This window comes from Ruditapes philippinarum, unplaced genomic scaffold, assembly GCF_026571515.1.
Source record: "Ruditapes philippinarum isolate M1 unplaced genomic scaffold, ASM2657151v2 ctg172_1_1_1_1, whole genome shotgun sequence".
Taxonomy (NCBI): domain Eukaryota; kingdom Metazoa; phylum Mollusca; class Bivalvia; order Venerida; family Veneridae; genus Ruditapes; species Ruditapes philippinarum.
The window spans coordinates 23188-50884 of record NW_026851682.1 but is presented as its reverse complement, the minus strand read 5'-3'; the positions used below and the strand labels follow the sequence as shown (position 1 = coordinate 50884).

Below are 27697 nucleotides of genomic sequence, written 5' to 3'. Positions count from 1 at the left end.
TATGGTCCAGTCTAAACATTTATAAATAATTATCCGTTGTAAGACAATTATGATTGCAATGCATGGGGTGTTTTATTGTGTTAAATCCTGTTGATATAATTGATATCAATATATACAAAATTATTGTTCCATATAAAATCTGTACATATCACTTAACGTTATTATTTTTTTTATAAATGCATATAATTTGCAAAAAAAAAGAAGTTCGATTTATTGTGTGGATCTCATATATAAAAAGAAATAGGTTTTGAGAAATGCAGAATTTAAAGTACGTTATATTTGTAAGCGCTTTCAATGCTTTTACATATCTTCAGACAGTAACGTATAATATAATCATAACTGTACACATTTATAGCAATGACGTAACGTTATAAAAGTACGTGCAACGTAAAAATAAGACGTTGCGCGGCAAATAAAATATTACTTTACTTATTTATGTAATCTTAATATTAATGAGCTTAATGGGTAAAAATATGTCAGATAAACGTAACTTTAAACCCATTTGGAAATGGAAAAGTATTAGTATATATGAATTCCCAAGTTAATATTATTGAAATATATATTGCAACATTATACGAAAAAATATACGAAACGTACCTGCAAACACAACGAAATGAAACGCAGAAGATATTGGCACAGAAACTGTTACATCAGCACGAACATTAATTCTAAATCTGCCCTCTGCATCTGTTGCAGCTGGATTATAAAATATTGTACCGTCTGCCTCTATTACGACAGGGCCGCCTTCGTCTTAAAAAATAAAAAAAAACAGTTTCCTTATGTAGTTAAAAATACTTTTGTTTCATTTAAGTATGTTCCAAACTCGTAAATGTTATTTTAAGTTTTATCAATATTGTGAAAATAATAGTGAAAAATAGGGTATTTGATTGATGACAAATGTGTTTGTTTTCGCTATTTACCGATATATTTATAATTTATTTGTAAAATCTAAGAAAGGTTTTTCTGATGTAATTGTACAACTGTGTTTTTATTAAGCTGTTGTAATGCATCATGTTTACTTGTAATTTCAAAGACAGGAGTTACTGAACTCCCTGCTGCTGTGCACACTATCTGACCAAGATTTACACGATCTGTCGGTACAGGGTCAAGATGAACCATAAAAACATCTTCAGGAACAGTACATTCTAGTTGTTCATATACAAACTTTACATTGATATCACTTCTGTCATCAAGTTGAGGAACACCATTATCGGTTGCCTGGAAAAAAGGATATCGAGTTGATCATCGACAGATCTGATGAAGTAATTACATTTAATTGAAATGTTATAAATTCCGTTTAGTTTATATTACAAATAAGTCGTTTTCAATTTATGAATACTATTATAATTTTCAATAAATTAAAGATTTTTAACTTTATTTGTCAAATTCTAAACAAAATCTGGAAAGTTTCACAAGTTTGTTTCTAGGTAAAATCAATGCCATTCAGATTTTATGTTTTGCACGATTTACTTTATTAATCATTAGATGAGAAGGTCCTAGCCGCGCATGAAAAATAACGGCATAACTTCACTATCGACATGAATATATCCAGTCAAACCAAGTTTTCGAAGTTTCATTTTTTGCGTAATTGGCGATTTTAAAGTTCCCGTTCCACTTTGTAGTTAAAAAATCGGATGGTGTATACATTCTGGCAAAGCTTTGATGCCCATAATTTACCGTGTAATCATTTTACATACCTTAATTTGCACAGTAAATATATCACCAAAGATGCCTGGGTTAGACTCATACAGCTGGATAGGATTGCTAATAACAAGATTATCGTCTGCAATACTAAATTTATCCTCAAAATCAATTCTGCCGACATCTGCAATATATAATGAATTTATTGTAGCAAATCATAAATGTTTAACTATACAAGACAATGTGTATCCAATTTTATTGTTAATGAAATATATTGACAAAATATTATAACCACATTATCTTCATCACAGTGTTACTTGTTAATAAAGTTGCGTTGAGTTAGATATGCTGGTATAGATTTGACATTTAAAATATCTGTTAAAAGTATCGATGACTTTGTTTACTTTTAATTAGATTAATATTTAAATACATGTACAGTAAGTAAGCTATTTGATAAAAATCAACATTTAAATTATTTCAAAATCGTACTCACTAGTAATTGTAAGTGTTAATGTTTGGTTGTCTATGTCAGATGCTTGTATAGGAACGTTCACCGTATCCGCCATTGTAACTACATTATAAGTCAAGGTTTCGTTCAGTGGACTTATCTTCGGGTGTCGGTTGAAAATGAAACATAATTGGAACGTTTCATTAATCCATGGTCGATAATCAATGTCGTCTGCTTCAAATGCTTTAATGTTCACCTAAAATGAAACAGTTGATGAGAAGATTTTATTCAGTGAAAATAAAGTATATGAACACAATGCTACAGTTTTATATATAAAAAAACATAACGTCATGCCTCCTAAAACTCCTCTTAAGCGTAAACTTGTAATTGTCCCTGAAATCGATAACTCTGACGATGATTTCATGCCAACTCCGAATAAATGTTCGCGTGCAACGGGATTTGGCGTGTTTTGAATTGATTAAATTGATTGTTATTGAATGTTAAAATAGAGAGTAAATAATGATGATGATGTTATTATTGGTGTTATTGTTGTTGTTGTTGATGATGATGTTGATGATGATGATTGATGCTTTAAATCTAAAGAAATAATAAATATTTGGTATATTATTTCCATGAAGTACTTTTGATATCGCTTTATTAAATCAAATAATAAATACTAGAAAGTACCGATTAGAAAATTGTGAATGATACTATTCTTAACGCAATCGTTAATTCAAACAGCAACTTTCAAGCAAGCTCTTAACTTGTGATCGTTTCTAAATCGATCACAGCTTCTCAAATTAGAATATAACACATTAGGGATACGCAAGATTAAATATATCTGTTGTAATGCATTATTGTCTGTGACCATTTGGCGCAAAAAATTACAATATTTTATCCCAAACATTGTCGCATAAATAGTTTTTAAAAGGAGAGTTTGAGAAAAATGATTCGAATTTGTACATAAATACGAGACAATGTCTATTTAAATTGCTCATATCCTAATATTTTTACCGCAAATCTAGTGAAACAATTGCCTAGTGTAAACATACAAACACATCGTGTTAAAGTTATGTACGTGTTACGTGGTAAGTTTTGTTAACGTTGTCTCTAATGTATGCATCATTTTGTAAATCGTTAGCCGTTTTCCACTGCAGTATTTTTAATTATGCAAGGTATTGAATCATATAACGTTACAAATCTTACACAATCTTCCGGAATAGTTGGTGCAGCATTTGTGTATGTCAGACAGAATTTTCCTGGTCCAGTGTCATCTACACTTATATCATTGGCACCATCAAATCTGTACGTAATATCTTCATTAGGATTGTAACACACGTTCTCTGATGTTGAGTTCTTCTTCGGCAAACATACCATTCTGTCTGACAAAGTCGGGCTTGACTCAAAATAAATGAATTTCTTTCTCATTCCTCTACATGAAATTGGTGGATCCTCTGAAACGAGTAGAGTGTATAGTTACAATGTAGTTTTAACTAGTTTTTGATCTCTTAGAATTGAATTTAAACGTTAAAGAGAAACGGTCTATTAAGATTCATGTTTCCAATCTAATGCTTATTTAGGAATCAAATTACATCAGCGCTACACTTGAAGTTACAATATTGTGTCAGCAGGTGCGTATTTGACACTGTGTTGTTTCTGAATTACACATTTATCATCGGAAGTTTTTATTGTTGTTGTGTTGTTATTTATGGTGTTGCTGTTGCTTCTGTTTTTCCTTTTGTTTCAGAAATAAGTTTTTTTTTGCTAATTCCCCATCAAATTCATTTTATAAAAAGTCAAACCTTCATCGCAATTTGCTCCTTTCTTTCCAATAGGACAAATACACACATGTTGTTTGTCATCTTCTAGGTTAGCAACACAATCAAGCTGTGTAGCCTCGGTGGGTGTCGGGCAAGGGTTTGGCACACATGGATCCACTGCAATAGAAAGTATTACAATAAGATATGGATTTATAATGTTATTTGTAAAGACGTAATAAAACTACTGTAATTTTTATATATAGGAAAAGAAATTTGATGTCATATGAAATAGCATTCTGCTAGTGAATTATAGTTTTTTTAAAGAAGTAAATATGACATACCGATTCCGCTACATACGGGCTGGATCCCTGTCCACTCTTTGTTTGACTGGCACTCTCTAACAGCGTCACCACTTGTAATCTCGAAACCTTGGTTACAAGTGTAACTAGCTGTGGAACCAAATTCGCCAATGTTGTCTGACAAAGAAACTCGTCCGTTAAGAGGCGGGGCCAGAGATGGACATGCTTAAATAGAAAATGGAATTGATGATAATAAGCGTGTTAAATAAATACATGTATCATCTATGCTCTGCTGAGGTTGAAAAAGACTAACTTAACTTGAGCTAGCATTTCCTCATAGTGTCGTGAAGTTTTCTGGACATCCTTCAATTGGTTAAAATTATTTTGTTAATTAAATCACAACTGATTTACAAAATGATTTGAGTGATACATTAATTCATTAATCAATCTACTAAATGGATAACTGTGGACCTGTCGGTTAAGTGGTTAAGTATTTTTTTATCTTAATAATGTTATCAGGAAAATACTTTACGAATTTCACAATTATAATAATTTGTACATAACAAGAAAACGGGACAATAGTTGCAAACTATGGTCTTTTAGAATTCGTTTAACCAAATGGTCTTGCTTGACCTCATAGCGCTGCTTTTAATACTCCAGAAACATTTCATTACTAACCTATCTTTTTACAGGTAGGCGCTGACCCTTCCCAGGTGCTATCATTTAAGCAGCGTCTTCTAGATGGGCCTTGTATTTCAAACCCAGTAATACATGCATATATCGCTTCATACTCCGTTGTTTCTGTGTTAGGTTTCACCTCTACTATACCATCAGCTGGGTCATCCAGCGCAGGACATTCTGTAATAGAGAAATCAGAAGGATCATAAATGAATATAAAACAACATATATTTATATTCAATTTGAGCCGCGTCACGACAAAACCAACATAATGGGTTTGCGACCAGCATGGATCCAGACCAGCCTGCGCATCCGTGCAGTCTGATCAGGATCCATGCTGTTCGCTATCAGTTTCTCTACTTGTAATGGAGTTGGTAAGCGAACAGCATGAGTCCTGATCAGATTGCGCGGATGCGGAGGCTGGTCTGATTCACGCTGGTCGCAAACGCACTATGTTGGTTTTGTCGTGACGCGGCTCAATTATATTTTCATCTTCAACGATATGTTGTTGTTAAACATGCGATCAAAATTCCTGGTTATACTAGTGTATCATTTGTTCGCATAAAATAATTGCTTGAAACAAATTTTAAAAGCCTTTTAAAAAGAAATCTAATTGAAAGGGGAAATTTATAATAAAACAATCGTCGTGTCTTACAAGAGTAACTAATAAAACAATACTAATCAACTGTAACAACTAGTTGTATTTTAGGAATCAATAACTATATTACAATTCAACACATGACTTAAGTTTAAGCAAAAAGAATGCCTTATGAAAGTACTGATGAAATTTGATATTTAAGGGTAAATGATTTGAAAATACGGTGGACAATTATTTATAAAGGAACTGATTGAAGGTAAAGTCTTTCTATGAATCAAAAGAGAATATGTCGTTTAAAACTGTGAATGTATATATCTTTTGTTATATTATTAACCAAACATTGAAATGAGCTTTACAAGAAAACGCTGGTGTACAAGGATTTTGCGAATATTTGTAGTTCTAACCATTTGTTACTTCTGTTATCACGCATTGTTTAAATGTAATTGGACACCGTTTCCGGAACAATTAGCGCGAAATCAAACATGGCAGCCAGTAAACCAAGCGAGGACCGCATATGTGTTTTCAGCATATTTGGACGACGAAAGGCATGTAGTGATTATTATTGGAGCTATGACTAAAGATCGTGTTCCATATATATGTCAGTTATGGACCTTTGGCGAGGATGGTGTATCGCTCAAAAAGGACATAAGTTACCCAAGAGCTCATATTCCTCCTGAACACCACGATAAAAGGTAAGATTAAATCGCATATCAGCTCAAATGATCTACACATTTACATTGTCTTCAACAATTTAAACTCTTAGTAATAGTACTTTCAACAACTATTCATTCTTTAAAGATGTTCACATAGACATATAAATTTCAGGCCTTAATAGAAAGGAATGACGGTTGACATTCGTTTAATGTCTTTCAGCACATGCAAACTTCTTAATAACTTTCCAAAATCTGCTTGATTTGAATTTAAACGTGTTTAACCCTATTAAAATGTGTTTGTAACAATATTACCATTAACGCTTATTTTATATTACAGGTATGCAATGACCTTATTTGAATGTCCGTACAGATCGGCCAAATATCCCGCGTACGTGTCTTTGATTTCAAATTCGTGTGAAACGCCATTAAATCTCATACACATCGAAGAAACAAAAGTGTCTAGAGATTATAAAATGACTTTTACTGTTTGTCTTTCACCACTGAACTTTCATTACAGAAGAGCTTATGAACTAGTTGAGTGGATAGAACTGAATAGAATTTTGGGCGCTGAAAAGTTCATTATTTATAATCATAGTTCTGCATCAAATGTTAAAGATGTTCTTGAATATTACTCAAAACAAGGATACGTTGAGGTAATACAATGGCAGTTACCAATTCCAGTTGACATATTTCCTGTTTCCAAAACTCAAGCCGAAATTCACTATTTTGGACAAGTAGCTGCCCTTAATGATTGTCTGTATAGGAGTAAACGCCATTCTGAATTCATCGTTAACATAGATTTAGACGAAATAATTGTTCCACATAGTAACACTTCTGTTAATTGGCAAACCATGATCAATGAAATTGCCATTGAAAATGCAAAGGTATTTGTTTTCAAAAATACGCATTTTAGGAAAGATTGGCGAAACTATGAATATTCTGAAAACAAATTCAGGACAAATATAATACAAAAAGCTAAACAATTTAAGTTAACAACATTACAAACATACAGACGTGAGAGAAACATCGACATCAAAGGGGTTAGATCAAAATATATCGTTCGTACAAATGGTATACATTATCTGATGGTACATTTTGTCTTGGATTTACCATCGGCAGTGGATGTAACGGTTTCAGAAGACATTGGTCTTTTACACCACTACAAGAACTTTGGACATTATATAGAGCAGAACAATAGTAAAACGGACTATACAGTTCTAGATAAGTATGGAGAAGTACTTATTCAGAATGTTGAGCGAGTCTGGAACGAATTATCGGATGTTAATATGGTCGTGTAGATAGACCAGAAATGTAGATAACAGAGACAAGCAGCTCCTATATACTCCTTTGAAATATCACTCATGCCTAACAAAAAAGTGAAAAAATAGGCATTTTGTAGCAAATAAAACTTAATGGATGTATATTTGATCCTTTTATATAATACACCATTTGAAAGTTAAATCCTTTATCTGTTGCTGCATGTTAAAATATTGGTAACTTTCTATGCCTTTCACTTAGAAAAACATAGTAGAACATAACCACTGAGCCAGTTTTTCGTCATATGAATAGTTTTGTAACAAAAATTAATGAATAGTTCTCTTTAAAAATTGATGTTTCATTTATTTAAATGGGAACTGTAAATGTTTTTACCTGCAGCCATAGACAAATGCATAAGCTTTCAGAAAATGTATTATTTTACTGACTTTGATATCTAATTCGTAAGTTTTATTTGCTACAAGTTTTAAGTTTAGCAAGCATGCATGCATGCTATCTGAACTGGCTAGGAAGTTGCCTATCTATGTCTCTGGATAGACTTAAGAAAACAAAGCCTACAGTTTACGAAATTATTACATGAATTTCTAAAACAGTATTCTTTAATAATACCTATATGAAAGATATATGTTTGATATAGTTTCTAAAGAGTTGATTTCTTGTATGGGGATGGGGATTACGTTGCACCAGCACTGTAATTGTCACATGGCGACTTTTCATATATCCGTATATTATTTTATACATGTACACGAATTTGCACTCCATCTATATATTTTTCTACAGAAGAATACTAAAAACCCATGATGCATTTCTTATTAATATTCACATTAGGGCAAGCTTTTAAGTTATTTCAATATCCTTATTAACCATTGTTTAACGTAAATAAAGAATTTCAATGTATACATTATGATATCTGATTACTTCAAGATATCTCAAGCATCAAGTTAGTTAATCACACATAACCTTACCGTTAAAACATCCATCTTCTACTATTTTATATCCGGGAACACACTCGCACACACCGCCAATTCCACAGTCTTCATTTTTTCCACATTCGTCTTTTGTACTACACTCTGTTCCAACTGCCCCTTCTGAAACGAAAGTAGTATTGTTATAGCATGCTTTTACTATGCGTTTTAAGACCCACTTGTTTACATTGTTAATATTTTTACAAAACCTAGTGACATCTTTCGGAACTTTAAGAAAGAATACATTTGTACATACGTAGTTTTGTTGTATTTTGGGTTTTGTTTTGATTTCTTATTTATTTATTTATCATTTATTTGATTTATTTATTTACAATGTATTTATTTATTTATTTGTGCATGCCATGTCTTTATTGGGATTACAGCTATCTAAACCTTATGACACTGTTTTGTTATGACTGCTGACAAATCTTGTTTTTGACATTGTCAGTCACAACACACAGAAAGAGCAATGGAAAGGCAAAATACATAAATAATTGCAATCCTGCAGTCATTTTGTTTTTATTTTCCACACAACACAGATTAGAGAATGTTTAAAAACGGCAGATTCATTCTAAAAGCTTTTTATTGAAATTTATTTCCCATATTTTCCAGTGATGATCTACATAATATTTTCAATTTTTTTTAGTTTAGGCTTTTTGACCTCAGTGATGTTATTTTAAATCATCTATGAAGAAAACGCAGGAATACTATTCATTAAACCTTACTTAAGTTATTATAATACGATATGTATGTGCTGTCAACAGAAAAAATTCATCTTTCGTTCATCAAAAAATGAAATTTGTATTCTATTCTACAACAGTATAATACCTTATCGTAACCAAAGCGATGAAGAACGTGTGTATAGTCAACTTGAATAGGTTTTACCTACAATGCATCCACAAAACTGATGGTTTCAAATTATATAAATAGTTTACTAAACCTCCTTTCAACAAATTTGATACGTTGTAATAAGAATATTTATACAAAAGAAACTTCTTTTCCATAACAAAACTAACGAAACAGTCTACATAAATCATTCTATGTCGTATAAATATGAACGCATTCAGCATCCATGATGACAGACAGGGTCGTAAAACGCTTAATTAAATCTGGACAACATTGTGATTATGGCGCTTATTAGATATTCAGCATTAAAAAGCAATATAAAAATGTTAATTTGGTAAAAAATGTAATATAAATGAGTTTGTATCATTAGTGTAACACTTGTTTTTGTTTTATAAACCAGACGCCTTACTTTTGCCACTTTAATGAAAGATATAAATAAATCTGTATGTAAAGTTTAAAATACCTAAATACCAGAAATTTATTTGAAGCTATTAACATATACAAGATCAAATTATTTGCATTAATTCACGCATCATAGTCATGATTCCGTCGACACCCACTCACTAGCACGGGCTTAACAGAATTAAGCAGGCGAGTAAGGTATTACACTAGTCATTCCCATCACAATGTCTATGTCAGTTTGCTACTAGCCAATGTGAGTTATTTTAATGCAAATACAAGTGTTCCTTGTTACTTAGAAATGAGTATTGTAACAAAGGTAACAGTAAAATTCTGGGCACGTTGTACATTTTCAAGACAAAACTTGTGGTAAACAAATCTAAAGCACCATTCAGATGTAGTGTTGTTTTTTGCAATTGCACATTTTTATCCATAGAATAAATACTTTTTCTATCGTCGTTCATTTAATAATGAATGTGGGGTTAAGATTTAAAATTAGATACATCTGCAAATGTGCGCGGCGATGTTCATTGAAGTTTACACTTACATGCCATAACAAGTCATAAAAAGCGGCGTATGGTCCCTAAAAAAAGAAATGCTTGCACAAAACGAAAAAGAAAATAATGTGCACAAATAAAAAATGGAATCTTTAAAATGGTCCAGAGATTATGAAGTATGCGTATCACAGATACTTACCAAAAGACACATTTAAAAGGCCAACATGTCCTAAGGCGGTTTAAAGTGACATTATGTCCATACAAGAGTATATTGTGATTGAACAGCTGAATGTCAAAATAAGTTTTCAATTTGCCATAATTCCATTCAATTTATGATTTACTTTGCATAAGCGATACATAACTCATGTGGCCCAAGTAATTTTCTGTAAATATCCATCAAAGTTGAACTGTTATATATACGTTCACTTTATAAAAGGATGGGGCGGACTTTTTACATTTTAGATAGATTAATATTTTATCATAAACATTTTCTAATATCAACTGTTGGTCAATCACCATTATAACAATCTTTTGAAGTCAAATTCAGCTCAACTTGACAATGAAAAAATGAGCATAATGTCACTTTTAGCAGTATTCAATAGGTAAATTTGAACCAACCAAAAACGATTGAATTAATAAAAATACCACAAGCACAATAATACTGTCGTGCTGAAAGATCATCTAAGACTGGAAATAAAACATCTTTGGTCTATAGTCAACTCACCGGAAGCAAAAGATTGTAACAAAATAAGCATGGAGACTAGAACTCCTGTTGAAATATGTCTTGTCATCTTGATTTGTACACCATACCGGAAACACGTTTCTTTTACCGCCAAATCTGAAAAGAAATAAACGGGAATGGAAATTGTATTATATCATTCATAGCTGATTAAACTGATTAAATTTAAATTGATTTTATTTGTCAATTTGTTTTATTAAGTTTACAAATGCTGACTATATAGTTGCTATATAGGTAATGGCTGGTGTTGTAAGCGTTTCTTTTAGTAAAATAATTGGGCTGATTATTTTATGGTAAGACTTGATTAGATTGTGACTGCTTGTATAAATCCCATTAATGGAAATCTTTTCAAGATAACTATGATTCCTACAGACATTAGTCCGCGAATATAGGCGAAAATAAATGTAACGCGAATGAAACTAGGTCTACAATACTTCTTTTTAAACGTTTCTTTCTCATGCCACTTTAACATAAATTATTTACAATGTTTCAATTTGGATTGTTGACATAATATCAAAGTGTCAAGAATTGTTTTACTTTTTAACACAATTAATTCAGCTATGGTTCGTATAAATGTAGGTCTCTGTTCATATTTCAGCTTTTATGATTGACTATGGTAAATTGATTGATAAAATTGTCATGTTAAAATAAAACATTTTTTGTTATATAACATCTCAATTAACATCTTGTTACAGCATATTTATCATTCATAAGCCTTTCATTTTGTTCAAAATAAATAAGGATAACATTCAACAATTCTCAATAATTAAATTTGAAATCTGTTCCTGTTTTCAAAAGATTTTTTTTCTTTTTAAAGACTTGAAATGGTATTTAAAAAAAAAAAAAAAACAGAAAAAGCGGATGCCTCATTGTAGGCGAGCTGAGTGAGTTTTCCTAATCGAAATAATCGCACATTTTTTAATTAAATCTGGAAAAAGATGTAGTGGAGTCTAGTAAAGTAATTATATACGCTGTTCATTTTTGGAAGGTCTAAATAACAGACTTGACTGTATAATATGACACATAAACGATGAATACAAAATCAGTATGATACACGTTTATTATAAATCAACCAGAACTGGATTGTACAATCGCACTGTGACACCCAGTGGAGCCGTACACATAAGCTTTACTAGGGTCAAACAATTTATCTCCGTGTTGAAAAAGAAATAGTTGTGTTAAACATAGATATAAATAGATTCAAATACTTTATCTGAATCACAGTATTTGAAGAATGCTGCTACAATTTATTTATATGCATATACTCTCTGTAAATGTTTAAGGCATGCATTCGCGTGATTGTGGTCAGCATATTTTTTCAAGGTAATATTTCATATATTCGAGTCCTGATAGTCAATGTTACGATACATTATAACTATTTATTCTTATATCAAAATTTTCAAAATCAATATGGTTTATTTTATTGGACAAAAAAGGTATTAACCGACTTGTATAGCCATAGCGGTGGAATAAGGAAGTATTGGTGATAAATATTCAAAGATTCAACGATTTTATAAGATGTCACGACGACTTGTTATCCAAACATTCTGAGAATAAAAAATTATATCTTACTTAACACCAAATACTTTCAAAGTATGAAAAGTCTTAAATATACTCCACTGAAGGTTTTTTTATGATGGAACTTGATTTTTGCTTTTCAAAATTTTATATCCTTTAATAATTTATGTTTATACCAATAACCTGTGTGCAAATTTACAGATCATTCGCTCGCTCAGTTTTATAAAACTATCATTTTTTAATGTGTGAACAGACTTGAAAATAAATAGCATTTAAATGCTCTCAACTCAAATCGGGCGCAATTATAAATCTCGCATAATATCGATTTTCAATTTAATTCTGAGTATATTGCTATATTATCTTTTTTTTATTTTTTCAATAATAAGTGCCCTAGTTGATAATGTGAGATTTTCAAATGTTTTGTTTTTTAAGCTTTTGGACCTCAATGGAGCTTCTTTAATACATGTTAGCACTCATTGTGTAGTAAATTTTGTGGTAATTTGCTGCACAGTAAGTGCTAACATATGGAACAATACAACCAAGGAAGCATTGTATGTTTGTATTGTTATAACGTTTTATCATTTGAGATGTACAAAATTCAAATTTCATCATATAATAATACAAAGAATAATTATAACATCATCTACTGAGATGAAAATGATTGCATCCAATTTGCATATTTTTCTCTGATTTATGGTATGTACTGGCGTATATATTATGAGTCATATAGGTGTATTTGATGAACCGCCTTGAAGACGGGTTGTTTAGGTGTTTTTACGTTCTTTATATTTTACATATTTATGCTAAATTCTTCTTTAAATGAAATGTTGATGTAATAATGTATTTAGCTACTTTTTTCTTATATATTTATACGAAGAAGTTTTCATTAAGAAAAAAATAATTCACTTACAATTAAGATACCTTATACTTTCAACCTAGTTTCTTTTTGTGCCTTTTTATCACAAAATCACAAAAAAATGATTACAAAGGATATAGAGCAATGCTATAAGTATAATTTAAGTCGGAATTATAAATTATGTAGCTTTAGTAATTTTTTAAAATCACAATTATCCGACAGGCCCTGAGGATATGTTTTGTCTTATATTTCAATGTTTCAGTTTACATGGGTACGAGTGCATATCCAGTAATTACGTTAAAATTTGCTTAAACTACATTACAAAGAGTGTACAATCAAACCTCGATATTCTATTAATTATCAGGCCAATGTTTGTAAATCAAAGATAGATATGAAAACGTACGTAACAGTTAGTAAGGTAGATCCGTGTCATATTTTTTGCAAGAAGTTTGTCAGTTGCCTTGGAAATATTAAAGACATTGTCTGAACTACACACCTTTGATAAAGAGTATATTTTCCATCTCAAAATTTATGTTTTCGTCTCTAACTCTTTGTAAGATATAATCTAATTTCATTATGATAAAATATTCTGAAACTAGGAAGATTGCTTAAGGGCAGCAATCACCTATATTATGTTTTGTCTACCAACTGTTTGATTGAGTTCTTGGTAGGATACAAGCTTATCAAAATAGAGAAAAAACGGATTCTTTAGAGAAGGCCCAAAACAGCAATATTTGATTTAGCAATATTTGAGCAAAACTCGATTTGATTTAGCCTATTCATGTCCGGTATTGTTAAATGCAAGGTGCATCCACGCCCCCTAGCACCGGCTTAAGCAGAATTCAAGTTATACACAAAAATAGTGAAGTTTTATATCGACGTCCGATGAGCATTAAGTGTAAGCCGTGTCACGACAAAACCAACATAGTGCGTTAGCGACCAGCATGGATCCAGACCAGCCTGTGCATCCGCGCAGTCTGATCAGGATCCGTGCTGTTCGCTATCAGCTTCTCTACTTGTAATAGAGTTGGTAAGCGTACAGCATGGATCCTGATCTGACTGCGCGGATGCGCAGGCTGGTCTGGATCCATGCTGGTCGCAAACGCACTATGTTGGTTTTGTCGTGACTCGGCTCAAATATTTTTATTCTGGAGTTCTTGAAGAAGGGTTAACCTTCTATATGTAAATAGGACACCAATGCATTTGCTACTTAAACTTGTTCATTTCGGTAATTAAAATTTGTTTTAAATGGATAAAAAAAACATCTTTATCATTTTTATAAGCATAGTTAAAGGTAGCATTTAGAGTTGAATAATGCCGGTTTATTTACTAATTTAAATCGTTTTATAAACGGCATCATAGAATATGAAAAGTTCATACAAAACATTGTATACAAATACATGCTGGTTTAAATGCCGTTCACTTTCAAATAACACTGCAATATTTTAATGTTGTTTTTTTCTCCCATTCATGTTTGAGTTGAATGTTACGGGTATGTAGTTTTAAATGCCACTTTAACTTTTTATTCGTAGTACTTTTTCAAAATAGGTTTTTTTCTCATTAATTCAGAAAAGTTATTGACCCGTGAAATATTTCAATAGATTTTAAAGATATTATACATGTGTAAATATACAAGTTTATGTTGCGTAAAAATAAATACATAAAGTTCAATTTTTTGATACTTTATTTTCACAATTTTGTCTTTGTACCATTTGACACGAGGTAGTGTATCTGTTCAAAAGTGTATTTATAGTATAAATTCATGATATCAACGCCCTGTGAGTTATTTCATCATAAACAACAAAGATAACAATCTATCTAAATAAATAACAACTTATTTATATTTGCAAGTCATTATGCACACATATCATACAACAAAAACATACAATAATAAACCATTTTGTGATGCTACAAACGTTCATTTATTAAAACTATTAAATGCGATAACATATGTGAATTGGGAAATAAAACTGACTCATAAATACTTGAATCACCGTGCATAGAAATCTAAAATACCTCCAGTAAATTTCACTTAAATATTCTAGTGACAGATTTAAAAATTTAAAAAATTAAATCTCTCTTCATTTTTTGTTAATAGGAGTAGATGTATATTTGTTTTGAGTATACATCGGATTGAATAAGATGTATGACGTTCTTACATTTCAAATACATTTCACGCACATATAAAATGCGTTTCATACAATAACAAAGTTCTTACATAAAATCTAACATGTAAAAGATGTCATGAATAGTTAACGCCAAAATTTTCAGTAAAATTAAAAAATGTACATAATTACACAGAACAGAAAATATCTTGACAAAATAATTTGAAAGACTATCACATTGAAATCAATGATACACGAGGTGTTTATGCACGTTCTTTCAGCAAACATACAAACATGAGTGGTATTCGGACATTCTACTGACGTAATCAAAAACGCTTCTAAAACAATTTTTGAAAGACAATGGTTAAAATCTCATCAGACGAAGGACAACGTAAGCGTGTTCATCATGGTTTCAACCTCTATTTCTCATGCATACACCATTCCGTCATTTGCAATATCATATCAAGTGTAAAACAAAATCGACCTCACACAGCGTCACTAAAAGTCAAGTCTTGGAGATTCCACCGGTTTGACTATTTCCGGAAGTACATATCTTCTATACTCTTTCTTTGTGACATCACTTGGTCCAACCACATAGAAAACGTTTCCCATTCTGTCCTTAGATACATATCTGGTTGCTTGGGGTGGTTTGGGTGGTTCCCGTCTATTGTTGAATAACCTAGGTGATATATGTGGTAGTCCGCGATCTGGTCTCATTTTAGAGTATCGAACCCGTGAGTCTATACTGGCTAGCCAGGCTTCTTTTTGAGGCAAAGTCTGAGTATAGTCACGCGATGTTTCCACATCCTTCATATGTGACTCTAAAATATCATTCCATGTCACATTGTCATACTTCCTCCAATCAACTTTCTGGTGACGTAGATTGTCTACAAACAAATTCCCTGGAAGCTCAGGACTACGGGTGTCTTTAAGTTTCCACAGTGGAGGTCTTTCTCCAATAATCATTCCTTTCTTGACCGTCCGCCTGTTCCCAGCGGGAAATAACTTTTCATAAACAACTTTACGTCCTTTCGTATATCTAGGCTCACTAAGAGATCGAAAAAAGGTTCCATCCCTTTGATACGATGACGTCACATCTCTAGGATCGTCTGGATGGTATTTATACCAATCCACCGGCGTGTTCAAAAATATCTTATTCTTACTCAGCGATTTTCTCCTTCCCGAGTGCTTTCTAGCCTTTATCGGCTCCAAAAAGACTGTCTTTTCACGATTCTTAGAATTGAACTTAAAGCGTCCCCTTGGCGAGTGGTCTTGCATTTCTTCACAAAATGTGTTTTTTCTTTTTCATAAAGCCATTACAAAATGCAAATTATATTAACTCGCGCACAAAAGCACATGCCTAATTAGTTTCAAGTTTATTTCAAATGTATTTTAAACAACACATTTACGTGTTAATATCACCTTTTGTGCATGTTTTAAACTGTATCCAAAAATATTAATTGTTATTTAATTACTGTAATTAAGTGCAGATCTAACACCGTGATATGATAAATATCGGAGGCCATAAACTTAACACATTGTGAATTAATCCGTTTGTAACTTGAATATTTATATTAAGTTGAAAAATCTGGCATCCGATCTATGATTTGTTATATCAAACCATCCTGCCATATGTCTATCGATCGGAGCTGGGTATAGCAGTCTTTAGCGTGAATTAAAAACGACTATTTAACCAACCACTGAGGGGTTGAAAATTCTTCAAAACAGTTTATTCAATACTTATGTCAATAGTTGACGACTTCAATAGAAACTTCATTATATTAGTTTGTTTGCGGGTGTTTACAATTTGATCAATGAAAATAATGTATATAAAAGCTATATAATAATATACGAGTTGATGGTATTTCACATGTAATGAAATACATGCTTTCATCAATATAGACTGCTCATTACTCCAGCATTTCTCAATCAACTATCAATTTTATGATGCCTGACACGTGACTCTTATTTGAGCCCTGGTGGTTCGCCTTACATATCTATAGTCCTTGCTTTGTCTGTTTGTATTCAAATTAGGTTAGCTGTATTAACAATTTACTTTTGTGAATATCAATATATCGCTATGAATTAAAATTCTCAATCGATAGGAATGAAAATAAAATGAGCCGCGTGACGACAAAACCAACATAATGGATTTGCGACCAGCATGTATCCAGACCAGCCTGCGCATCCGCGCAGTCTGATCAGGATCCATGCTGTTCGCTGTCAGTTTCTCTACTTGTTATTGGGTTTGTAAGCGAACAGCATGGATCCTGATCAGACTGCGCGGATGCGCAGGCTGGTCTGGACTCATGCTGGTCGCAAACCCCTTATGTTGGTTTTGTCATGACACGGCTCAAATAAACGACCCCGAGTACTGCCCAGAATGATACAATTTACAGAGCTACACATATTGATATAAACGCTAAACGGTTTAAAATTGTGCTGAAAATATCAATAAAGTTATCAAATAAAGGTACATTTATACTCAAAATGATGACAAATACTTCTACATAATGAAGAAGAAAAGTTTATTTCCAACGTAAAATACCTCGTTCTTACAAATAATGATAAAATAACATAACAAATTATTTATTTGGCATAAAATGACAAAACACATTTTATAGCCAATTCAATGAAATAATGAATAGGGTTGCCATAAAATTTTAGTAATGACGAGCTTCGTAAAGAAATGGCAATAGCGTAAAATAAGAGAATTTTATGACAATTCATAACACATTCAGCTTGAACTTTGCATAAATTTATTACATTATTCCATATTATTTTCCTAAATGTCCACGAAAAAAAGACTTTCTTTTTTAATAGTGATTTGATTTAGGAAAACATTTCCAATATGTTTAACAACTATCGACCAACAAATGGAATATCCATCTATGTTTATGATATATTTATTGCTTATTGCACGTGAGGAGATAAATTACAAAACAGAATCTACATTCGTTCATAGGACCAAAATGCTAAACTTTTTGTGATTTCTTTTTTATTTATTCATATATTTGTCAACAAGAATTTAAACCCTGATTTCAAATTCATTTATTCGTGATAATTCAAACCAATCTTTTGAAATTTTGATAATTGAAAGGGTGTAATCTATTAACATCTGCTCAAACATTTTATCATAGGTCTGTCAAATAGTTTTAAAATGTTATACGGTTAGATAAACATTTTGTAAATGTTTGTTTACATGGTATAGGGTAGCACAACACGTCATTTAACTTGTCCACAACTTACGGGTCATAAATATACACGTATTGTCAAAGAATAGATCATTTTACGAGGTAAACGATTGTTCTGTACCTCAAAATATTTAAACGTCAAAACATTATGTTATATAGTAATGCATCTGGCAAAACCTTATAATTTATTTGATAAAGAAATTCAAATAATTTGAATTTATTTTGTAGCGGTACAAGGTGCTCTCGTGCAGTGGCTAAAGGGACCCCACTGCGTTTGTTAAATGTAGGGACCGAAATTATTTTTCCAAATTTTTATATAACTGGATTAAGGTCTAAACCAATAACTTATGTACAAAATTTCCGATCATTCGCTCACTCTGTTTCCGTGAAATAATCAATTTTATTGTGCAAATTGACCTAAAAGTGAAAAGCGTTGCAACGCTTTTACTCAAATCGGTTAAAAAGTCGCATAAAATCAATTATCACTTTAATACCGAGTATTTATATAGATAATCTATTGCATAATTTTCTTTTTCATATGTAGGACATGATTTACAAAATAATTTCAAATTTTATTATTTTAGGCTATTTGGCCCCAGTGGAGTTCCATTAATAAAGGACAACAAAATCAAAAGAAAAGTGCATTACCGTAGGGTCTAATGGGTCTCTTAAAGCTTAAGTTATTGACTAAAAGATGGATCTAGCAATAACATTAAAAAGTCCTGGTACATTGTTATCTAATTAATTTGAGCAAAATGACTCGAAAAGATTATATGCCATTTAAGGGTGGTTAAGGTGTCTGCCTCTCAACCCGGAGATCATGGGTTCGAGCCCTACTCGGGTCACAACCCATTTCTTCATATGACACCAGTACTGGTTGGTTCCTGGAAGCGGACTCGGAAGTGATTTATATAAGTTGCAAGAACTTGTTTCGCAATCAAGCTTAAATAAATATGTTTAAACCAATACCATTTCATATGTTTGTATGTTTACGATAGGATCTTTTTCTGACAGTCAATGCCATTGGAAAAAAATCCTTTTACATATATTCATATTATTGTAAAATTTAATGAACGAACGCTCTTTTACAGGTCACTGTGTGTGAAAATATATAAATAAAAAAAGAGTTTATCAATACTTTTTATATTAATAGTGTGTCATCATTCCATTAGATGCTATTGTGTGGATATCAATGGACTTATAATTGACAATAAATTTGCTGACAATCAAAACTTATAATATTGTTGCCAACATGTACGATAATCTAACACCTGCGCATTGTAGTAGATATTAATGAAAGGTACACTCAAACTATTCCCTATGATAAAATAAAACTCTCCAATTTTATGTTAATGACGGTTTTTTCCATTTGCCAGTTGTTTCTATAATCATTGGCCTAGTTGGCCTCCTTCAGCATACGCTTTTATCAGGGTAACCCACAAATGGCTTTAATCGTACGTTGTAGACGAGATGGCAAGACTTAAATGTATATCTCTGATAACTTGACAAAATCTATTTGCAATAAATCGGCCGTTTATTGCCATTCTTTTGAATGAATTTATATCGACGAGTATCATCGTGTGAAGATAGCGTTGCATTAACGCTTTGACACTGGCACCTTCATTTATACAATATCTTCAAACTGTACACAAATCAACAATTCAGTTTTCATATTAATTTTGTTGGATCATATTATCATTGTCGTCATTAATTGTAGCTATAAAGTACTGTTTGTCCTTTAGATATACCAAAACTTTATTGTTTTGTTTTTTTCTGTTTTATTTTGGTATGTAAATTATCACTTCTAACTCCACGTCTGGTAAATGCTATGAGACAGCTGTACCAAATTGCCAAGTACTTTATTCGATAGAATAGTTATATTTTTCTCGTCTTTCGGGATCATTGGTTCCAAAATTGCTTAACCCTTAACCTGCTGGGACCGAAAATGATTAGCCTTTGTGATCAGTGTCGGACCAGACGAGTACTTTCCGAATATACTCTTGGTTTCTCATTTGGTACTCTTAATTTTAGGTGCACAGTCCCAAACTCAAAGCATGTCGAATCTATTACACAAATTTAGAAGGCAAAATGTTAAGCAGGTGCTAGAAAATGTGGAAGATGTTTGACTTTTCATTACATTACATCTCAACCAATCGTGTTTGCAATTAAGGCCTTAAATGTTTGTTGTTATTGTTCTTGAAGGGACCTTCCCTTTTCAGTTTGGATTACTTCTGTAATCTGTTAGTTAATTTTGTACTCAAATGGTGATTGTACAAAAAATAGAACCACCTTTAAATATTGAATTCATGTCCATAAAATAAAAGTAAAATAAGAATAAAAATGATACACAAGCTTTTGTGCAGACCGTCATAAATTACCATTGTGTAAAGAAATTTGTAACATAAGTCACTCAAGTCGTGAATAAATAATATTTAATGTATGACTAATAAAATGTTAGTAGCTCGTAAAATTTCTTCTCACAAAACCCTACAAAACATGCTTTAATATGTAAAACGGTTTAGATAAAAACTTAAACATTTCAATACTTGACCAAAAGCAGAAAACAATCATTTTGAATTATATCTTCCAGATAAGTGTGCCTTCTGTTCATATCGTGTGCATTCTGCATTATTTTGACAATAAAATATGTACAGCCATTATAAGAATACATACAAAAATATTATTCAGCTTGTTATATGAATAAAAATGTATTGACCGAATCGAACTTTGTAATTACCGTTATTATATCGTTTATATTTCAATCTTAAGTTAATTCTTACAACCTGTATTACAAAAAAGGTCATCTTTCAATAAATCGACTACAATATTATTTGCAGATGTTACTTCATAATAATCCAAAGAATTAATTATATCGAAATACCACAAGTCTTTGCATCGTCTTAACGTAAATTACCAAATACAGAGGCCAAGAAGTGCAAAAATAGTCATTTCTGCGTTAGTCAATCAGTAAAAACATCATGGTGATAAATACTGACAAATCAGACATTGATCGCACATAATTTGTGAATTGTAACTTGAATCTTGAATATTTTTACTTTTATGAACAATCAGTATATATTTTCTAGTTTGATTTTCTTGAAATAGTTCGGCTCATCTGCAGGCATGCAGCTTTAAGCTTAGATATTTCAATGCTCTACGTGTATTTTCATAAAGTATCAAGAACACTTAGATTATTTAAATCAAACGTCATTGTAATAAATACACACTTTCAAAAATAGGTAGGGTCTTTGAAAAGAAATACTAAAACTTTATTGACGCTGTGGTCATTCTTCTCCTGCCTTTTAACGCCTTGGTATTTTTACAGTAGGCTATGGAACTAGAAGTCCGGTTTAGATTATTTCATTCCACTACACACACACTTAAATACACTGTCAATATATCACTAAAGTCCCCTTAATCTTTTTAAAGGAAAACATGGTGTAAAACGAGTGACCTATCTTATTACTAAAATCATTTTAAACCCAAACCCTTAACACTGAATTCCATAGTTGCCCTGGTCAACACACTAATTAATATCTCCATGATTTGATTTTCATTGAAATGTTTTCGTTTTTATCAGTTTTCCGTAAGCGGTTAACATCACCTGTTATCTAGCCCATCTTCCCATATACTTCAAAATGTCTGATGATTACAAAAGATAACATGATTTTATGCTTAGTTTGTGTCAAGTAGATTGAAATGGTAGTCATAATTAGTTTTTAAGACCCACTATCTTGCTTTTCACAAACGAAAAGTTTGTATTAAAGTATCTATAATTTTAATCTTAGAATTTTGCACATTACAAACTTAACAAAGTGCGCATTTTGTTCAAATATGAATGCATTATATTTAGTCATGACAAACCATCAGTTGTTTAAAATGTATTGATAGCAATAGTTCATTCAGTTTATTTTATCATTAAATTTTACTCCTATATAGACTTTCTAAATTAACACTTTCGTTCACTAGATGTGAATGATATTTTGATCGGGAAGGCCGAGCACTTGCAATTAAGGGCCATTTGCCCTGTCCCATTAGCTTGAAATGTCCTGTGTTAGGGTATGTATATTTAATATAACAATTATCAAATGATACTTTCATTATTAACCGCCTAATTGTCTTAATTCAATAAATAATTTAAACAGATATATTATCTAGGAGATAAATCTCGATTCCATTTAAAATCTAAAATTTAATATCATCAAATGTTACTCTCCCTCACCTTAACTTTAATTCTCGTATTTACCACTATAAACCTTGCCAAATATATAGATATCTAACACTGCTATATGAGGATAAGCAATACTTATATGGGTAAGTAATATTTTTGGACACTCAATGCTTATATAAGAAATAATTGTCAATACATTTGTCGAGTTTGACTCAAAGATACACCTATGAGGGGGACCACCTAGACGCGATAGTTAAAAAATAGAAATAAAAAGTCGAAGAAATGAACAGTGATTTTTATATACTAAGTATGAATATTTTTGTCCGAGAACATATCATTTTATTGAATGCATTAGTTAATATGAAACGAAACAGCTATTGCGATATGATATGATATTTTATTGTGTGTATCGTATCAGATATCATCTATTGATTCATCTAATCAATTATTTGTCTATAGCTGAACGATTTCGTAGTCAGAAGCTTGTCAACATGCTTCTCCAATTTCTCTACATGTAAAAATAATATTGTACTTTTATTTTTTTTAAGTAAAATATTTACATAAAAGTCAACGCCTTTGATAATATTGTTACAAACTTAAGATGAAAATTACCGATTTTACTGCATGTTTTTGTGTATGACGCATTTCGTAATCTCGTACATGTTGTACTATATAAATATCTCACAAAAACACTTGCATGACTTTGTGCAATTTAAACTTCCGTGCAGTACAAAAGATATACCCATTTTATTGATGTGCTAATTATATGAACAAATAACAGTCACTTGTCCAGCTTTTGTACTTTTTTCTGTTCACTGTTACGCTGTACCATTTTTATTGTGTTTAAATTCTAAAGCATAACTGCGTTTTCAGTTTAACGCCAAATTATTAATTATAAAATGATACCAGGTGTATTTATATATAATTTGAACAAGTCAATGCCAATTCTTTTTCAATTTGGATTTATGAAACATTTTCTATACTATTCAGTCACAAAACTGTTGGACAAACGTTCGTAGAGAACATCTGATTTGATTCTATATTCCCATATTGCATCGCAGTAACGTCCATACAGTCTAAGATGTTTCTATACTGTTTATCTCTTCTTGTAAATTACGTTCTCTGAATTTTTATACTTTAGTACGAGTAATCAAAACATTTTAGCAATTAGTTGCAGGAATTCAAATGGATACAGACAATCATCCATTTTAGGAATATGAAATATCTGGCGATTGACTTATTGATAAAGACATTAAAAACAATGTCGTGATTGCTTTAGTGACAACATTTATGTAACTGATTTGCATAACTTTGGGGAAGTTAGATCGCTATAAGAAATAGTTGAAAGTCTTAACATTTTGCTTTGGAGACATGAATTTCAGAACGTGTTTGAACAAAATGTTGTTGGCTAATTAACTAAATGAAATGTTTTGATAAATTATATTCCATGCATATACCACGTTTTATGATAATTGTGTTTATAATCTACTTTAAATAAAAATTGACTATTTAATCATCTAAATTAACCAAAAACAACACTTTAAAGTTCAATGAAGGATAAATAAAGACATTTTCGTTTTAAGTAGTTTAAATACCCCTTAATTTGAGTGCAAATCGGTTTATATGGCGGTCAGTCGAACAAAAGTTCAAGTTGATTTAATATATAAATCGGTTATTACAAATATTTTACTACAGATTGTGCTTCCTACTGATTGTAGACTTAAATTTGTTGTTTTGATATTTTATACGTTGAAAATTGAGTACCGCTCAAGCCGGTGCTAGGGGGGGGGGGCGGTCTTGAGAGATATTGCTGTTGTTTTTTTTTTTTTCACTATTTCTCATGTACAGACCCAATCAAACCGAGTCTACAATTTCCATGTAATTTTCTTATGATTAATGCTTCCAAGGGAACAACTTTATCCAGATTTTATGTTAATAAAAGACTATGAGATTATCATTTCAGGAAAATATGAAATAGTTCGTAAGTTAGGCTGCTCAAAGTTATTAATATATATAAATATAAGGTTCAGATATGGCAATCGAATAACATATAAAGCCTTTGTTTTGAAAATAATTTCATCAACTTTTATAATTACAATAGCAACTTTGATGATTACGTCATCAACTCTGATGATGATAATAGCATCAAATTTGATAATTACAGCATTAAATTATCAACTTTGATAGTTACAGCATCAACTTTGATGATCACAGCATCAAATGTTACAGTTACCGATTTACTTTTGATAATTTGATAATAACAGGATCAAGTTTTATGATTACAACATCAACCTAAATATTCATTTAGAGTTAACTAAAATATTTATTTAGATTACAATTTAATTTAATTTTAAACATTAAGCTAATCTGTCTGACTTTTAATTTCATTTTGACAAAGAACAGTTCACAACGTACAACAAAACTGAGCATTGTACAAAATAAATCATTAAATAATGATAAACATTTCTAAACGGACATAATAATGGTAATTAGGTGCATTTATAATTTCACAAAAAATGCGTAATTGAGCATAAAAAGCACATAAAACGACTTGTTGTAAATGGTTTGCAAATTGTTTTACTGTAAAGCTACATCACTCCAGAAACATAGTAGGCAATGGACTGCGTATTTTGAAAACAATCAATATATTTAATGGAATAGTCGTACATTTAAGCCAGGCTTTAAGTTTGTTGCTCTCTTGCTATGTACGAGTCTATTGCCTTAACTACTCATGATCTCCGGCTTTTAAAACTTCAGATGAATGTTACAAACATTTTTATGTCCAGTGTTACTTCAATATTCCATGGGCTTCTCATTTTATTGGAAGCTTTCTAGAGAAGGCTCCGATGTGTTAAATCTACTGCTTAAATATTAAATAGATTTCAAACAAAAACAAATATTGGTGTTATGATTTAATAGTTTTTTATCACTTTAATTTTTCTTTCTCTGTTATAATATTCTGAAGAAATGATAGCATCTTGACGACAAAAAGGCGATACGCAGCAAAATTCAGGAAAACATTTCATAAGTTTAGAGATATGCTTAAATCAATGATTTCAAATTAAAAGATAAGAGTCCAACACGGGATGGGTTAAGAAATAGAGGGTGTATAATAAGAATTTGTTAATGAAATATGATAGTTTTTGTCAATAACTTGTTGACATGTATAGATAAAAGGTTAAAGATTAACCTGGTCATGGTTCAAATGAAATACTAGAATAATGATAAAGATTCAGATAAGATTGGCAAGGTTGGGTTATTGTCTTAGTGAGACACGAGATTTCATGTTTTTTAGTGGGTTTTTTTTCCAAAATGAATAGATCTTTTACATTTAAACTTTTAAATAAATAAAACCGTTCGTTTTAGTAACACGAAGCCCTAAATATTGTACTATTCAAGCCTCTAGGAATGCTAATTAGATATTTGACTCAAAAATACAAAAATGTAACTGTTCGAATATTAAGTCAAAATATGTAAATGAAATTGTCATAAATACAATTAAAAATCATCGTATAATATTATCCTTTATACCATGAAGTTTGTAAACGGGTTTTTACCTTATCTGAATTTAAAGCTGTCCATGCTCACTAAATTAAGCAAAAACAGTACAGGGGCTAATTGTTCAGGTCGGTCTAGATTTATGTTAACAGTTTCCTTCAATGCAACGAAAGCATCAAATATACCATCTAATATGATATTGATTCGGTAAAAATTCATGCAAATTAAATTGCGTTTCTCTGTAACAAAGTTACTGTGTACACTTAAAACAAGGTATAAATGAAAAATATCTAAGCTTCTGATACGATAATTTATTTTTTTCTCCAGTTGCATTGGTAAGATGTTTATAAAAGTTTGAGTTACTTACTTAAAGAGAACATTCATAAACAATGTTATTTATGACGAATAGCAAACAATTCATGACAAAGTCATCCGAATACCTCGGTTGTCATGGGAAACAAGGAAAACTGATGTGTAAAGACTTAACCGTTATCATCAACCTATGATCCCTTTAAGTCAAAGTTATCTTTAAATTGATCTTAATTGAAAAGTTATTTCCATGATACAAAATGATACACTTATTAAACCTTTAAATGTTGGCGGTGATGATTGTTTGAGCCGCGCCATGACAAAACCAACGTTATGGGTTCGCATCCGCGCAGTCTGGTCAGGATCCATGCTGTTCGCTATCAGTTTCTCTACTTGTTATAGGGTTTGTAAGCGAACAGCATGGATCCTGATCAGACTGCGCGGATGCGCAGGCTGGTCTGGATCCATGCTGGTCGCCAACCCATAACGTTGGTTTTGTCATGGCGAGATGGTGGTTTGTCTCTACTATAAATTTGCGCAAGGTCAGTCGACATATCCATGAAGTCCGACTAGACGCCAAATAATTGTGATGTAATGTTATCATTTTAATTTTAAACCGGCTGAATTTATGTATTGCTGAAATACTATCGGATGGCTGTTTTAAAATATTGTTTCCTTTATGGATTTTGACATAAAATAACAGCAGTCTATACACTCTAAGGATATGTTATATTGAAGAAAGAAAAAAATTAATGACGGAGGGGTTTTAACAGAGTTATCACTTAGTCATTTTCATGTCTACTTGTATTACACACTAGCAAATATAAGGGTACAGCTGCACTGAAATATCGTATCATTGGTCGAAACCGACATTTTATTTCATTTATTTCATGACAATAACTATCCAATTCGCACATAACAAAGTACCCGGATTGAAGATTTTTAAAGATAAAGACTTTTTTAGTGAAATGATCGTGCAATCTTTGTATTTTAAGATACTTAATTTAGCTACAGTCCAAGTTTATAGCTCTATATCAAATTGCGCTGCATTCAACTAAATGTTTTACTGGGTATTGAAATAACGCCCAAAAACCATGATGAACCTTGGAGTTTTTTTCAACTTCCTTGCTAGTTTGTAACTTCAAAGTATATCGTTGTTTGTTTGTTTTTTCTAAGTTTTAGTTACTTTCATAATTTATTGTGTATAGGCGTTATACATGTATTTGTAAGTTAGAGCGTTGAAAGAAT

General features: G+C 31.4%; 2 protein-coding genes across 2 annotated transcripts in view; one reads left to right on the top strand and one right to left on the bottom strand.

Annotated features, from left to right (window-relative positions):
* The window catches only part of LOC132736660 (protocadherin Fat 4-like), a 62007-nt gene that overhangs the window by 25014 nt on the left and 9296 nt on the right, over positions 1-27697 (bottom strand). Inside the window, exons 2-11 of the mRNA XM_060723850.1 lie at positions 10784-10897; positions 8318-8440; positions 4827-5006; positions 4191-4373; positions 3892-4026; positions 3296-3543; positions 2135-2345; positions 1698-1825; positions 1020-1218; positions 598-750 (exon numbers count right to left, since the gene is read on the bottom strand). Of these exons, the coding sequence (XP_060579833.1) occupies positions 598-750; positions 1020-1218; positions 1698-1825; positions 2135-2345; positions 3296-3543; positions 3892-4026; positions 4191-4373; positions 4827-5006; positions 8318-8440; positions 10784-10850 (1627 nt within the window). The 5' untranslated portion in view covers positions 10851-10897. The remainder of the gene's footprint in view (positions 1-597; positions 751-1019; positions 1219-1697; positions 1826-2134; positions 2346-3295; positions 3544-3891; positions 4027-4190; positions 4374-4826; positions 5007-8317; positions 8441-10783; positions 10898-27697) is intronic.
* On the top strand, positions 5681-8260 carry LOC132736735 (uncharacterized). Its single transcript, XM_060723937.1, has 2 exons — positions 5681-6116; positions 6415-8260. Exons 1-2 carry the CDS (start codon positions 5770-5772, stop codon positions 7373-7375), a joined length of 1308 nt encoding a protein of 435 aa, XP_060579920.1. The 5' UTR covers positions 5681-5769; the 3' UTR covers positions 7376-8260.

What these genes read in the sequence shown, in the direction of transcription:
- LOC132736735 (XM_060723937.1), top strand. Translation starts at nt 5,770, where the DNA reads ATGAGCTTTACAAGAAAACGCTGGTGTACAAGGATTTTGCGAATATTT. An exon ending in CCTGAACACCACGATAAAAG is followed by an intron (nt 6,117 to 6,414) that starts GTAAGATTAAAT and finishes TTTATATTACAG; the next exon opens with GTATGCAATGACCTTATTTG.